This window comes from Serinus canaria, chromosome 2 (genome assembly GCF_022539315.1).
Source record: "Serinus canaria isolate serCan28SL12 chromosome 2, serCan2020, whole genome shotgun sequence".
Lineage (NCBI taxonomy): Eukaryota > Metazoa > Chordata > Aves > Passeriformes > Fringillidae > Serinus > Serinus canaria.
Genome location: NC_066315.1, coordinates 128,170,957 through 128,187,862, shown reverse-complemented (window position 1 = coordinate 128,187,862; position 16,906 = coordinate 128,170,957). Strand labels below are relative to the sequence as shown.

Below are 16,906 nucleotides of genomic sequence, written 5' to 3'. Positions count from 1 at the left end.
CACGCGCGCCCGGCGGGAAGGGAAGGCTGCGCAGGGCGCACGCGCGGTGCGGCCGGTGGGGCTGCCGGGAGAGCGCGGCGGGACAATTGAGCGCAGAGGCGGGACCGGCGGCGGGAGCGCAGGTACGGGAGCCACGGGCGGGGGGCCTGGTAGAAGCCACCCTGGGAAAGACCCTACAAATGATCTTGGTTCAACCCCCCTGCCGTGGGCAGGGACATCTTTCACTGGATCAGGTTGCTCAGAGCTTCATTCAACCTGGCCTTTAGCGATGGGGCATCCACAAGTTCTCTGGGCAGCCTGTTCCAGCGCCTCATCATCCTCAGAGGGAAGAATTTTTAAATTACATGTGATGTAAACCCACTTCCTCAGTTTGAAGCTATTCCCCCTTGTCCTTTCACTACATGCTCTTGTAAAAATTCCTTACAGCTACTCCTGATCTGAAGCGATTTTTCAGTAGTATTGATGTTCGAGGCGATGCACTCGCTGCCTGCAATTTAACTGAGTAAAAGCTGATGCTGTGTCACGTCTCTGCAGTTGCCCACAGCCCTGTTCTGTCTCTGCATCTGTGCCGGCAGTGCCTCTTCAAACACTCCGGGAGCAGCTGTCCATTTTGGGCCGAGATTGGCATTGTGGCTGCTTTCAGCAGAGCTCCGTGCACACCGTGTTGAGCTGGATGTGTAAAATCTTGAAACATTCTTTGTATGTATATTTTATTTTCAGTGCAGCTACTAATGTACCCTTAGGACCGAAGTACTGAACCGAATTCAATGCCTGACAAGGCAGAGGCAGCCATGAGACGGTTTGGCTGCGGTTTTGTGCTGCGCTGGGTTTGCTCAGGCATGGTTGCCAATAACAGTGAGGAGCAGTGCTTTTTGCATTGCTTGCAGCTGTTTCCCTGCAGCCAGGTGCAAGGTGCCCTGGTATACCGGTGCTGTGTCTGAGGAAAGGGCATATTTGCATTTTCTTTCATTCAATTGTAGTCTGGAGCTGTTCCTTGCCTTGCTCACTCTGATATTATCTGAAAGGCCTGGCGTCAGTGGTTTGTTGTACATCCCTGATGTTCTATTCCTGTGGGTAGTAGTATAAAGGGACAAAATGTAAACATTTTGCTTATTATTTTTTAATATATTTTTACAATATTTTATGAAAGCCTGTATTTTAAAATACAAAGATGTATTTCTGGATGCAATGTTTAATTTTAAAACCCACAAATCCATAAGGGTCTTTGTAGTTGCAAGTAGGTAATATGGTAACAGTGAAGGTACTGAGTTATCAAGGATGGTGTTTTCAAATTTCTTAGTAATTTTCAGGTCTCCTAATGAGTTTGTTCTTATGGTTTTAGACCAAATGACAGTGCAGTGGCCAAGTGGATTTAGGAAGCAGAGTAATTCAATAATGGATATGTGCAATTGATGAATTGTGCAGCTTCTCTGCACGGAACCTCAATTGCAGTGGGCAGAGTTAGAGTAGCACTGCAGCCACGCCATGCACAGTCCTCATGCAGAGCCCTGGGGTGTCCTGTGTTGTCTTCCCTACACTGTGCAGTGTAGGGTTGGCTAGAGAGCTTGTTCAGATTCCCATGGCACCTGAAGCTGGCACGTGCAGTCTGCTCCCCCTGAAGGTTCTTGACATCTTTGCAGTGTTCACAGTGGCTTTTCACGCTACAGATACTCCTATTATAATAACCAAGCTGCTCCCTTATTACATAGGGTTAATTAAAACTAATTTGCTATAACTGTTGTCAGGTAAGCCAAACTTAAGTGAACTGCTGTAGACACAGGTTTCTTTTCTTATATTTTTAATAACAGCCACAGTGGAAGTGACAACAGTTGAGGCCCTTTTGCCCCTGAGATTTATGTCTAGTAACAGCATCATATATATGCTAATTGTGCAGATATGGGAAGAGAGCAGTACTCCTGCTTCCTGTCTCTGCATGTTTGCAAAGTATTTTGGCAGTGCTCTGTCACTACTTCAGTGCAAACCTTGGGAAGAATGGTGGTTGTGCCCCAGGAAGCCACTGGAGTGCAGAGTAGCACCAAAAAAGGTCTAGAACCACACAGCCTGTTGCAGCAGGATGCAAACATGCTTCTGAGATGGTACAGAAGTTTGATTCTGCAATCTGTATTATGGTTTATTTTTAACTCAGTAGTTGGGGGGATAATTTAAAATAAATGTGTGTAAATGGGGAATTAAACCTGTAACAGTACTGTAAGTTGTGCTTGCCTTCATCATTTTGGCTGCTGTGTCATTCTGTTGAAGTTTTCTTCTTTTGTTTCATTTCTGTCTACTGCTTTGAAGCATTAAGATTATAACTAGTTTTTCTATTGGTTGCAAAGTAAACTTTGTCATATTAACATTGGCGTATGTTTGGTTTTGCCTAAGGCTGCTGAGGGGAATAATGGTCTTTTATTTTGAGGAGAAAATCTATAATACATTCCTTCCACTGTTCAAGTGAACCTAGCATGGAGCAGTAATATCCCCTGTAATTCAGTGATAATTTTCTGCTGAATGTTAATCTTATTATGGTGAACCTGAATGACCAATGTAATTGACTGTTTAATGCAAAATGCTGGTCCCAGGTATGAGACATACATTCAAGATTCATTGTGACTAATTCATTGTTCATTGTGCACTAATAATGGGCTTTTGAAAATTATGTTTCCATTGTACAGAATAGTAAGTTTTCTTAAAATTGTCTTTCTTTTTATAAACAGGTGTAAGTTTGCTAAGTAGCCCTATACCATGCATCTCCAGAGCATTTACTGCTATTGGCAAATGCATTGGTGGCTTTTTAAATGAAAATTGAGGTGTTCAGCTGCAGAATTTGCTGTAGTTGATCTTTCTTAGTACTTAAACAAAGCATTGCAATGATACTACTTTTTGTTAAATTTTATTATGCTTGTGAATTAATAGTGTTATTTAAAGATCTTGTATGATCCTTTATATTTTGAAATAGTGCTTTTGTCTCTGGATATATTTTTATATTTAAAGCCTATCCTGACTACAGTTGTCTTTATCTGCTTCCTTCCTTCCTGTCCACCCTGCAGAGCCTTACAGCTGAATATGAGGCGATCTGCAGCTCCAAGTCAAGTCCTAGGAAATGCTGGCAAAAAGCCAAGGTTTATACCACCAGGAAAATGTACTGCTGTTTGTCTCAAGAATGAAACTAAGGAGATGGACGAAGAAATTAAGTCAAAGGAGGTAAACCAAACAGTGTACTAAAAGTATTTTGTACAGTATTGTGATTAAAAGATAACATCTGAGCTCACCACAAACAGTCTCTGCTTAAAAAATGTATTCAGAACAAATTTTGACAGCTTTGTTGTCAGTACCTTTCACCTTGCTTCTCAGGTTAGGCTTCTCTCACTGTGGAGGGGTTGCAAAAAAAATGTTTTTCAAATAAATAAAATTAATCAGTATTGAGTCCAAATGGAATTCTCAAGTGTAAATGAGGTGGGGATTGCATCTTGGCATGGGCTTTATTGGATTTTTTTTTTTCTGTTAAAACTGTTAAAAAGCCAAGATTCTTGTTGTAAAGTCTCAGTATGCTGAGTTGTAGTTCTGCTGCAAAGGAACTCTCTCTGAAACCTTTAATACTGACACAGAAAAGCAGCACAATTTTTATTTATTTATCTACAGAAGACTTGTATTAAACTAAATTCATGAATATTTACACAAGTGTTTGCTATTGTGTGCACACATGTGTTGTTGTGATGCATATAATTTTGCAGAGATGGACATATTTATATAACAATTTGATAATGACAGTTTATATGTCTTGAAATCCCTTCTTGTTGCTCTTTTCTCTATGTTTCTTCACCTGCATGCAGGAAATGCTATTGTGAACTTATTTCTGTTTTGCAGATAGATGAGAAAGAGGGAGGTGCTTCATTGCTATCTAAAATAAATATCCAGAATCAAAATGAAAATTGTACACAGTCTGTAGAGTCAACTGGAAAAATAAAGACAAAAGCATGTTTAAGCATTGACAAGTGTAGCAAGGCAGAAGAGAAAACACTAAATGTGCCCAAAGCTGGTAAGATGCTCTTTCTTTTTTACTAAGTTTTTTTCAGAATTTTAAAGCTTATGAATGATAGACTGCATATACTAAATTTTTGTGAAGTACTATTATAAGCATCGTGCAATGGTGGCATTATTTGGTGTTATACTGGATAGAGTGAAATAAACAAGTGTTAAACAAATTTTTTAATAAAACAGGAAAGAACCAAGGTGTTTTGGAAGCCAGTTGGTAGTGTTGCTGTTCAGGTCTGTGTCTTCCAGAAGAACCTTATAGTCAACTCATTCTAATCTACAGTTGGTGCAATACAAGAATTGTAATACCTTAAATAGTGGGGAAGTGTTGTAATTTGGAGACTTTGCTGACCTCATGCAGAGAAAGCTAACCATTCTGAATGGATTCAGGTTTTTTTCAGAATTAATGAGGTTTTCTTTTCTTCAGTGTCTCTAGTGGGCACTTAAGGTTTAAGCCAACTTTAGCCACAGAGCAGAACTGGCTTTGCTCATTTGTGGGTGTGCACTTCATCAGCTGTGCCCTGGTAATTAATGCCTCTGACAAACCAGGGTAGTAAGCACTGCAAAGACATTGAAGTGTCTGAGCTATAGCAAATGAAATTGGATGGACCTGAACAACATTGTGGGGTTGAGTGTCTTCATTTCCCAGTCTTGGTGTGCCCTGACCACAGAGGCAGCACAGTTCTATGTTGTGTGAATGCAAGTGTATGACCTCAGGAGCCAAGTACATCTTGAAAGCCTGGCACTTGAACTGGATTGCTAACATTGATGGATGAAAACTGCTCCTTTTGGAGCCAGCTCAAGCATTTTAAACACCTGTCTTAGAGTTATTTCACTGTTGTATCTTTGTAATTAATTACACTGATAATAATGGCTTAAGGTTCATTTAATTAATAATACTTTGTGGAGTGCATGAAGTTTTAAAAGAGCATTTCAGGGCCTCTTATCACCTTGAATTACTGGAAGGCTTTAACAGTTTCATTTAAATTAAATTTGTTTGTTATAAGTCCTCTTAAAACTTGAAGCCTCTTTGAAGCAAAACTGACATAGCTGTGTGTCCCAAGGTCCAGCCAATAGTGAGGCTAATTCGCAGAAGGGAATTATTCCCAGTAGGCACACATATGTCCTATATACACATACACACGACTGGTCACATAGGCCAACACAGATATGGAACACAGCACTCAGGCAAGCATAAGCAGTGCCCATGGACACATCCCTTCCCTTCTCTGACGGCTTGGGGTGAAAGCCTGTTTGTGGAAAAACAAATGAATACAAATGTATTTATATGTAAATACACATGCACACAGAGAATTTAGATCCCTCTAGCAACTGACCTTACACACTCAGTCTGTTCAGTATCTGGCTCCTTGATTTGTTGGACACCCCAGCTGTGGCACATCAGCCACAGAGGCCCACAGCTCCCAGTCCAGCTCCTGGTACCCAGACCTGCGCTCCCACAGGTACAAGAACACTTTGGGGCTCCCACCAGTAACTTGTCTTAGCCACCTGGTCTACTTAGTGGTGAGCTCCTGAATTCAATGATCTCCCAGTTGCCTTGTGCCCAAGACATGCACATGTACAAACATTTCTGGCTGGTAGAACTTAACCAGGAGCCAACCCCCAAGATGTCCTGGTTTCTTGAGTAACTTGCATGGACTTTTTGGTCCCGGCAATAGTCAAGTTTCAGACCCTCTGGTCTCTCCAATATCTGGCCCAGACTCATGGCTGCTCCAGTATTTGGCTTCCAAGCTTCTTATCCTACTTGCCAACTAGTCCATGTTGTTGTTTGTTAGCAATTTCACCAGTATATCCAGGCAGTGTACTTGGTCTCTAGACTCTCTACTAGCTGACATATCAGGTACCTGAGCTCTGTAAACTGTCCCAACTCCAGCTTTCACCTGGGAAAATATTTAGAAATGTAGTTTAGTAGGAAGATGGGACTTGGTCTGGCCATAGGATGTAGTGCATTGCTGAGGAAGCTTACTGACCTTCAGCTGTTTAAAAGTGGCTGCCTTTTTCCTTTTATTGCTACATGCTTGTTCCTGCCTGAACCATCTTTGTCTGTCTCTTTCACGTGTCTTTGTAGTTTTTGATTCTCTTTTTCTCCATCAAAACCCTTTCTAGTATCTGGAGATTGCACAAATTCCAGGTCCTGGTAGGCAGCAACCCCCTCCAATCTGTACTGTGCTTTGGAGAGCCTTTCCCATTGACTCTTGTGGATTTCAGTCCCAGAAAATGGGAATGTGATACCCTGATAGGATGTTGCCACTGGCATGGTTTGTGACCCAGAGTGTATGCACTCTGTTTGGCAGAGCTAATGTGGGGAAATTCAGCTTCCTTGTATGTCTTTGTCTTATGGCTTTTGTGTTTATCTGCTGCATGCTGAAACTTCATTGATGCCTAGACTTCAAGAAAATTTTCAGTGTCTATGGGACATGTTGCTTCCCTACAGGTACATTTGCAAAAATTTGTATCTGCTAGTTCTGCTTAGCAGTGGACTTGAAAGATAAATAACGGATTTAATTCCAAAATAACCTGGGAAATCAGCAGTCATTCCAGCAAAAAATGTTATGAAGTGAAAAAGATACTAAATGTCTTTTCTGTATCATGAACTCTGGATGCAGCTGGTATGCATCCTCTGTGATGACTTTGGAAAAATAACCAAAAAGTTGTGGAGTGAAACTGGGTGAGCTGCTTCTGTTGATGTGCTGTTGCCTTTCTGAACAAGGCATTTTGTGCCAAAATCCCTTCTATGCATGCAGAATGAGGCTAACCCGGCAAGCCTTTGAAAAGCTGTCATGAAATGTGCTATAAAACAAGGAAGTCTAATGTCAATGTTAGTTGTTGCCTTCAGGTTCACTGGTGAGGAGAGCACTGTAGTGAGAAAAGAAACCTGTATTGAGTCTTCCTTAAATCTTAAGTAATTTTTTAAAAACTTAGGTTTTCCAAGACAGTTTCTGCCCTTTACGTCACTTCTGTCTGCTATTCATTACAGCTAATGTAGCGATTACATTGATTATGTAAATCATAACCTTCTTTGTAGTGTGAAGTTAAATTGTTTTGTCAAAGCTGGCTTTGGTATGACATTCAGAAGTAATGGAAACCAGTTGTAAAAGCTAGAGTCAGTTGGGGGTTTTTATTATTATCAGTGTTGTAATGGAATTATATTTGACTGTCAGTCTCTGGAGCCTCATACTTCTCTGTTAAAGGGGCATTAAAATAATTTTAAGATTGAAAAAGTCTGTGTGTATGCATTATTTTGGTCTCCATATCATTTAATGCAGATGATAAATAGTTTGATAGTTATACATCACACTGAAAGCTGCTGTGTTTGGGTTTCCAGTGCAGCAGTGGAATGTGTAAATAAATACCCTAGGTTCCATCGAAATTCTTTTGAAACACCTGTGAACCATTGGACAACTGCACTGTTCATAGGCCTAATCATTCTGAAGCCCAGCCCTGAAAATGCTGTGCATTCTTTCAAAAAAAAAAAAACCAAAAAAACAAAGCAAAACCAAAAAACCCAACAAAACTCAGTTATCTGACACATGGTGTCCGTTTCTTGGAGCAGACAAGTAAGGATTTTAGTAGATGGAATCAATCTTAAACTTATAGCATATCTGGATTAAAAATATTTGTTTTTCTAAGCATCTTTTAAAAAAACCCTTTTCACTAAAATGTCATTAATGAAAGTGAAGTGCGAGGAACTCTGAAATTCTGTGAGATGAGGTATTTCCAGAGACATTAAATAAGTTTGTAGCAATAGTTGAATGAAACCTATGTATGTGTTGTAATTTTAGGAGTGTTTGAACTGTTGGGCAGTTTACGACTTGTGATTATAAGTTGTGAGTACTGGAAAATAATGTTACATGTTCCTTGTAGGAAAATGAACTTTACTACTCCTTTAAGAATTGGTATTTGCCTCTTTTTAAGAGGAACGAACATGGCAATCTCTTTGGTACCTTTGTTTTGTATTCAGAATATAATACTTGTTCACACAATGGATCTTTGGGATTTATTTGACATTGTCATTAATACTTTTTCTCACATGCCTCCAAAAAATTCAGCTAAGAGTGTATGCTCTTTGAAAATGAAAATTACTTAAACATTCCTAAACTATTTACCAGTAACTGAAAACAAAACCATTAATGTGTTTGGATATTATTGTACCTCTCAAGTGCTTGGTTTCTACTTGTCCTCATGACATTCTGAGGTTCTATTAGCAATAACAAGAAAATACTAGTAACTTGAATTTGAAGAAACAATGGACAGGCAGATCCCTAAACTATGCTTAGTATCTCCTCAGTATTGCTAGTGAGCAGGATTGGCAAGAACTAAGCTTTTTACCCACATTGCCTTCCTTCAATTTAAGGATTTAACATATATTTATTTGTGTAAAGCAAACATAATTTAATTTATGTTCATTATCTGAGTTTACAGCTTACTTTCTGTTGGTACTTTTAATCTAGAAGAATGTTGCTGTGTTTTGCCCTTTGGGCTTACTATTTTGTGTGTGGAAATGAACAGCTCTTTCACCTGAACGCTTAGACGCAGCATTCCAGTGGGACTGAGATTTCATTGTTTGAACCGGATGTAGGTGAACAGAAAGAATGGATAAAGAGTTTTATTCTGTTACAGCTCATCACCTGTTTGGTTGGTTTTTGGTTCAAGAGTACCTTGTTTTTCATCCATCACTAACGTCTGCTAATGCATCTTCCAAGAGGAACTTTGCCAGAAGTCATGGTCAGATACTATCTTTGAGCTAACAATGAGAACAAATCATAATTGTATTTCATAACAGGGTTAATGTGCTCACCCTATGTCTCTAAACAGATGTTTCTGAATGTCTTTTATGATAATATCAACTGTACTTATTATTTGCATACAGTTTTGAATATATTTTCTCTATCTTCTCTGGAATGTTAATGTTTACTGACTACATTAATCTGTAAGGTTTGGATGCTTTGCATACTTAACCTTCATTTTTCATAATGTGGTCCCTTCAGCTTTCTAAAACATTGTTACAGGTCTGTCTGGTACTTCTTATCACTTGATATCAATAAAGTCTTTTTAACCAATTAATGTGAATATTAAGAGAAAATCCACTGTTCATTTATGACTGTAGCAATCAATATCCTGTCATTTTTAATCAGAGGATTAAAAAATTTTATTTTCAGGACTTTCATATTGTCCAGTTTCAGTCTAAGTGCCTACTTATTGTTTCTAGTAACAGAGCTAAAAACATGCACGCTGGCATCTCATAATGAAGCAGATTATTTCTAGAATTACTTTGATATCTGCAAAAGTGCAAGTATTAATTTAATTTCTGTTGCTGCACTTCACAGATTAACTATAAAAGATATTTCAGTCAGTCTGCTTTAGTGGTGGAGCTGCATGTGTAGCTGCAGTTCTGTGTCCTTTAAATGTTTAATAAACAGCTGGTAAAGTAGTTAAGTCTTTGGGTAAAAGATATTCCATAATTATCTGTAGTTCTTAATAATTACCAAGCACATCTTAGAACAGCTAAGATGTGACTGGATGCCTGAGTGTAAGTAATTTATTAGTGCATTGTTCACAAGTAATATTTTACAAGTCTATACATTTTGTTGTAATTTCTTATTCAAAATAGTATCAAATTACTCTGATAGATCTTTATGATTTAAAATGTTCTCCTTCTCCCTGCAATGTTCTAGAAGAATAGTTTATAATAGTGAACAGACAAATTTATAGACAAGTTTATTCTCAATTCAGGATAGTTTCTTTACTGTTTAGGTGCCAGCTGTGCCTGTTTGATCAGTCCATCTCAAGAGTTGGGGACTGGCTAATAAAACTGGACGATGTAAATACATCGTATGATAAATTGTCCATATCTGATTGGATGCTGGTTCCAGAAGTGTTCATTTATACATCAGTCACAGTGGATCTTGTGTTTTGTGCTCTGTAGCTTTGGGATTCTTTGACATCTCCTCAAGACAACACCTTTTACTTGGTGCTCTTCCTTGGGGTGTGAAATGATGTCTTCTACTCTGCTGCTGTTTTAAGGCCTTCCCGAGTGTTTCCCCAGCTGATTGTGGACACTCGGTGTTCCCTGGGCTGTTGTCACATTCCTAACTGTGTTTATTCATCTTGAATTTGGGATGCCCCCGAGCTGAGTGCTGAGCTACACGGTGCTAGTAGAATTAGCAGCCAAGAATGAGATGAAAAGAAGGAACTTTACAGCAGCTTCACCACCAAAGGCAATATCTCATATAATGTTCAGCAACTGCAAAACGGCTTTCTTGGATGGGGCAGCTGTCTGCGATGCTGCTGTACAACAAATCCAGACTTGCATAATTCTAGTGGGATATTTCCACAGTTAATTTATAATTTGGTATGATCATATCTTGCTGTCATATGAATAACTAGGCTTTATGTAATTATAGATGATATAACCAGGATATTCACACATTGGAGAAAAGAGCAGTGAATTGGCAGAGAAATGTACTTTTAATTTGCCCCAGTTAAATGTGCTTTGCATTTGAGCTAATGAAGATAATGAAGGAGAGGGGAAGGAAACCAGAAATCAGAAAGGTATTACATAATCAGAAAATAAAGAAAAATAATTACATTAGATGTAAGATATTCAATATTTTCCAGGGAAATTGGAGGGATTAAAATGAAAGTTTCACAGTAGTAACTTGTCTCTTAAATGGAACTGTGGCTGCTTCTTTAAAATGAGAAATATAAGTTTTCAGATTCTTTTTGCTCTTGAAGAAAGCTGTGCTCCATGTAAAGATAATAGTCTTTCATGCATATTTAAAAAAAGGTATTAAGTTATTGAAAGTAAAAATTTATAAACAAACAAGCAGAAAGACATAAATACTCATGCAAAAAGAGAGGTTTGCTTGGAAACTGCAGAAATAAAGCAAACACCCCTTTCCAAGGGCTGGCAGGGAGGGGGATATGTTGGGAAATGGACTTACTATCCCAATATATTTATTACAATTTAGCTCCCTAGAGTTGTATGTAAGCACACAGCATACATATTGTCTGCAATATACAGAAAAAGAAATTATCTAATACTGTAACTTTAAAAATGAGGCACTTGAAAAATACCCTGCATAGAGATTATCTTAAAGAATTCAGGTTTATCAGTAATAATTCTTTCTATTCCCTCATGCATTCTGAGGGGAGCTGTACACATAATTTCTTCTTACTTCTCTTTTGGTTTTCAAAATCTGTTACCAGGCTATACGAATGTAAGATGGCGAAAAAGAGAAATGCATGGCTATTCACATTTTCTCATGTCTTTATTTTCCTTTCTCTCACCCTATGTAAAGTTCTAGTTTAGAGTGTGGTGAGTTGGTGAGTGTGCATATTCCAGCTCTCCTGTCTCCAATAGATACAAAGGGGGACTTAAGAGAAGATGAGGTGGGGGGACAAGAAATGCCTTACGGAAGGGAACTGGGAGGGTTTTTTTGAGCTGTCATGAGTATTATGACAGACTAGGCCTGAATGCCTTCAAAGCTGGTTGTCAAATCTTTCTGTGGCTGTGTTCATTGTTTGGATCCTCTTTGTTGCCGTGTCAGCCTAACTAGAGTTCAGTCCCAGCTTTTGGCTTTGGGCCTTAAGTTTTCCTTCAAACAGAAGCTTTGTCACAATATCCCTTTTCTTGAGCCAACAAGATAATGATAAGATAGTTATCTCACTGTCTTCAAAACATCCACTGAGCAAGATTAGAAGAATGGAGAAAACTGTTTCTCTGTCAAGTGCAGGGAATAGTGCACAGGGTAGTATTTTCAGGATAGTATTTAAAAGCATAATCTCAAAAATTTTAATCTCTATGAACAAAACAGGAAACTTGCAGAAACTTGGCTTCTCTTACACTATTTCTGTTCCTAGGGGCTGTCTTGCTAGTGAAGAAAAATTTAGGGAAAATATTCTGGGAAAATCATACTTTCAAACCTTTCTATATTTCTCAGCTGCTTTCAATTAGTCATCAAAAAGCTTGTTGGAAGAGAGGATCAGAGAAGGTATAAGCCTGTATTAGGAATGGGTGCATTTCCTAATTTGTAAGTAATGGGGCTCTTAGCTTTTCTGTTTTTAAGGACCCAACTTATAAAGTGAAGAGCTAATTCATGGAGCTGTACAGTCACATATTATTATAGAGTCCTGTAGCTTTAAGCCAAACTTAGTTTGAAGGATGGTTACTGGTCTGAATGTGTGGGTCTTGGAATGGCACGCTCAGATGAAGATAAATTCTTTAAAATTTGGCATGGAGGGCCTTTAATTGTCTAATTCTTATATTCCCCATTTTAGTGGGCTAAATGTTGAGAGAATGCCCTTATATCAGCAGAGGGGACAGAATTGTATTTATTTTTTATGCTTGGAATTTTAGCTGATAAGAGCTCTGAAGGAGGCTGGAACCCTTGTTCTTGCAGCAGTTTCAAGAACTGTTAGCGGTTGGAAGTTAATACATGCTAGATGCTGATCACAAAAATAGATGCAGGACAAAGAAAAGAGATAAAGCTTTGCCTTATTTGTCTCACATCCTACACGGGACAGAAGTTTAGAAATAATTGTGCAGGAGAAAGGAAAGGAGTGGTCTGAGAGGTCCAGGTACATCAAAGATAAGAACAATGAAGTATAAAACTGATGGTGAAAGTGCTGATGAAGGTGAGGAAAAAAAATCAAGTGACATGAGAAAGCCATTTGAAACACAAATGACCTAAAATTATTATTTCTAAAGGGTCTGGTGTGAATGTATTTAAGCACTGTAACTTCCACGTAAAGTTATATTACAACTTTTGGTTTACAAAACTTTGTCATCTTCAATCCTCTCCTTTGTGATTAATGCCTGCAATCCTTACACTGCTCATGAAACAAATGTCCCTGTGAGAAACCTTCTGAGTTGAAAGTTTTTTTCTTATCTACCCTTTGCTCAGCAGGCTGTTAAAGACAGGCAGATCGAATGACTTGCTGTTGTGTCAGTAGAGAGGACTATATGATGACCTAATGGAAGTTTTGCAGCCCTTACTACCTATAGACACTCATCTTATGCAGCTGCCAAATTCATTTGCAAGGGTAAGCAACTGCCTTGATACTTGCCAAATGTTTCCACTGCCATAATAGCCTAGTATATTCAGTGATCTGTAACATACCCTATCTTAGCTGCTGAATCTTTCTACATGTTTTTTGTAAGCACAGGGGTGCCAGGGTTCCATTTTACCTTTGATTCAAATCTTGCAATCATTCTCTTCTTCTTGAGGATTTTCAGGCTCCTAGGTGATTGCACATACTAACCCCAGGTCTCTGCAGAGCTGGTTTGCTTGCGTAGGCACAGGAGTCCTTCAGACTTATCCTGGGGCTACCACTTTGTGGGAAGAGCACCTTCACAGGGCTTAACAATCTGGTGATTTGATATTTTTTGCACTAGAAGGTCTCAGCCTGAATCACTTGAACGGGTGTAATTCCTTTCAACATTCATGGTTGTTCTCTGTTCCAAATGGCATCTTGCAAGACACATTCTTTCTCAGGGCATCCTCAGTTTTCTCAAATGTCTTTTTCCCTTTGTCTCATGTACCTTTGAGTGATTCTTTTTTTAAGTCTGTCATGGAGAGATTCTTCCTCACTTCTGTGTGACAAAAGATCCTCCCTCTTCCTCCAAAATGCTCCCCTGATTTAAGACATTCTCCTTTTCAGAGTGCTCTGTCTTATAAAGTGTCTAAATTTGCATGGGCCACTTGATGCAGTTAGTGGCTGTGATACAAACCTATCACTTGTAAAATTCGTGGCCATTGAGCTCTTTCAGCAATCCATAGTGATTTGGCTACTTCAATTCCTGACTGTATTATAGCTGTTATTCATTCTTCTCTATAGTTCTCCAGGATGCACTGTTTGTATCATTTTCTGGTATTAATTCTAGGCTTTTTCACAGCAAAATCAGGAGGTATAGAAGGCAGTGACGTGATGCAAAGGGTGCATATATGTTTATTTTTTTCAGTGGCGAGCAAAATTTCTCTCCTGCTACCTGTGGTTTGCTGTTCCCTCAGTTGTGGTAATACAAGTCTTTAGGAATATGGTTTGCAATTCACCCTACAATGATCCAAATAGAGTCTGAAGAAGCTTTTTCAATATATTTTTTTCTGTGAGTTATTTGTCCTGTGGCATACTGGATTAGGGAACTGCAGGTGATTAAAACTAACCCAGCTCAGAAAAAAATGATGTCCAGGGTTGTGAGTGCTCAGAACAGCACAGTTAAGGGGCAGGAACATGACTCGGTTGGGGGGAGGCAGAAATGACTGTTTTGACAATGTACCATATCTATGCTGACTTAAACCAATTATTAAAATCACATTAAATTCTAATGCTTGCAAAATAAATAGATTATTCTGTAGCTAGATCATCTTGCTGAACTGGCTGTGCACTGTGTTGCATAAGTCCACGTGTTGGTGGAAGGTGTAGGATGAAGGGTGCATTGTGGCAACATCTTTGGTTTTTGTAATTGTCTTGGAGCTACACCTGCTGTTTTAGCTTGAAGATGTCTATATGTATCATTAATATCCAGGCTTTTCACATTCTGTAATTTCTCATCCAAGCACTGATATAACCTTAGGCTGATGAGCAGAACTATTTTAAAAAGGAAAAAAAATAGGAAGGAAAAAAATCTTGGTTGGCAGCCAGCTTCATTTTTTACAAGGGTTATTTTACACTCATGCAGAACAATATGTAATTCAGGCATTTCATCGGGCTTTTGCTCAAAAGAAAACTTTATAGCAGTATTTTGCTATAATTACTTTAGTGTGGAAACTTAGTTTCTCTAGCAACATTAAGGACAAAGGTAATAAAGTAATACAAGTTTAGATAAGTCTAATATTGGGAGTTGCTATATCTGGTAGCCCATTGTAGAGGAGACTGCTGCAGCTCCTCATGGCCAGGACCACAAGGATGTATCTTTAAGAGGCACATGTGCACACTACATGTGTTTATACAGACAGAATCAAAATGTTCAGCACTCACGCAAATACTAGCAGCTTCAATGGCCTCATCCTTTCCATTCGCTGGATGACTGTGAAGAAAGCTTGTTTGTGGCAAATGCTTATGTATACAACATGGATCCTCCAGCAAGAGGCCTTAAATTCTTACTGTGGTCAGTTACTGGTCCCTGGATCCCCTGGTCTCCCAGCTGGCAGACAAACACTCATTGTCTGGTAGCTGGTCTGACCTGGCCTCAGGTGTCCTGGTGTCCCTCCAGTAGCCAAATCTCAGACCTTCTGGTCTCTGAAGCATCTGGCCCAGACTCATGGTTGCTCGGCTCCCAAGCCTTCTGCATGGCTGGTCTGGCTTTGAGTTTGCCCGAGGTCACACACTGGCACGGGTATCCGGGCCGTGTGCCTGGGCTCCGGCCTCTGCCTTCTGGTGCCTCAGGCACCCTGGGCCCCTGCCACCCGTGGTGGTACAGCTCCAGCTGCTGGCATCTGTGTTTCTGTACATGGTCACACCCAATGGAAAACAGTTACAAATGTAGTTTAGCAAGCCGACAGGACAATCTGCAGTGCTCAGGCACTGGGCATGGCTGAACAACCATACTGGGCAGCCACCTGATTACATACACCTGGCCCCTCCTCCCAGCATCCTTCTATGCTTGTTCTTTCCCAAACCACTTTCATGGTTCACTATCCCTTGTGTTGCCTTCAGTTCTTCCTCTAAATATCCTGTACTGTCTTCTGCATTCCCAAAATACTCTTTTTTCTGGCATCTCACAACGAGTCCCATACCCAGTGGGGTAACCCATACCCACAGTGAGTCCCATACCCAGTAACCCCCTCCTTGTGTCTGAGGTGCTCTAGAGAGAGCCTCTCCTGTGGACTCTGGGTCTCTCTCACCCCTGGGGCCTGGAAGCAGCTGGACTGAGGGCTTGGTTTCTTTCATTTGGTTTGTTGAGGTTCCTCTGCCCCACACTGTTCATCTGTGCTCTTTCTATCTGTGGGGAGGAGCCTTTAATTGCTGACTTATTTTTGTCTCTAAAAAGCCAAGAGTCTGGGTGGGCACTGCGCAACTGCTCCAGCAGTGGAGGGTGCAGCGTAGGCTCACCTGTGACTCCTCAATGCTGATACTGCCAGAGTCTGACTACGTGAAGCACATCCAATTTTTGTTCAGTTCCTGAAGAACAGCTAAGAACATAAATTAAAAACCCCCAAAACTCTAACCACCAGCTTTATATTCTTAATATTAGTAAAGTGCAAAGTGAGGGGAAATAGGAAAGGATTAGGTGTTTATAAGTTATGGTTTCCATACAGTGCTTCTAACCACAACAGTATTTTGTTTCTCAAATTTAAGTGTAATAAGTTTCAGACTATAAAATGCTTTATTTAATCTTGGCTTGAAAGCAATGCCAGCGAAGTGGACTGGTCGCAATTTTGTTAGGTGGTACTGACAAGCCAACTCTTAGAAATGGTTCCAAAAGTGCTTGTTATTCTAAATGCTAATTGATTTTTAGCAGTTAAAAGTCTCCCTTTGTTTAGTGCAAATTTCTTGTTTTGAATGAGGCTTGTGTCTGCTTTGGGATTTTTCCCCTTAGAGCAAACAAGTTTATACCTAGATCTTTATAGCCTTAGGATATTTCAAGCTATAATTATTTCTCTTTCCTTCCCCCTGCTTCTAGGCTCCCTTGTTTTCAAGGCTGGACATGTTAAGCTTAGGAAGCTGTTGCCACTATCTCAAGTGGTGTTTGTTTCCACCCTCTGGACGCTTTCAGTGGAGTACGTCATTTTTCAAACTTAGTTTTTGCTTTTTGTACTTGAGAACACCTTTTCTTCTATCTACTGGGTTTTCTCTTTCTCCAATTTGTTGCTTTAGTTTAGACCACAGAAATTTAAAGCCTTGCATGCGT

At 39.6% G+C, this 16,906-nt stretch overlaps 1 protein-coding gene across 1 annotated transcript in view; it reads left to right on the top strand.

The window, feature by feature from the left end:
• Positions 1–20: 20 nt before the first annotated feature.
• The window catches only part of RAD54B (RAD54 homolog B), a 63,410-nt gene continuing 46,524 nt past the window's right edge, over positions 21–16,906 (top strand). Inside the window, exons 1-3 of the mRNA XM_009086887.4 lie at positions 21–122; positions 3,048–3,201; positions 3,865–4,036. Coding sequence (XP_009085135.3) covers positions 3,064–3,201; positions 3,865–4,036 — 310 coding nt within the window. The 5' untranslated portion in view covers positions 21–122; positions 3,048–3,063. The remainder of the gene's footprint in view (positions 123–3,047; positions 3,202–3,864; positions 4,037–16,906) is intronic.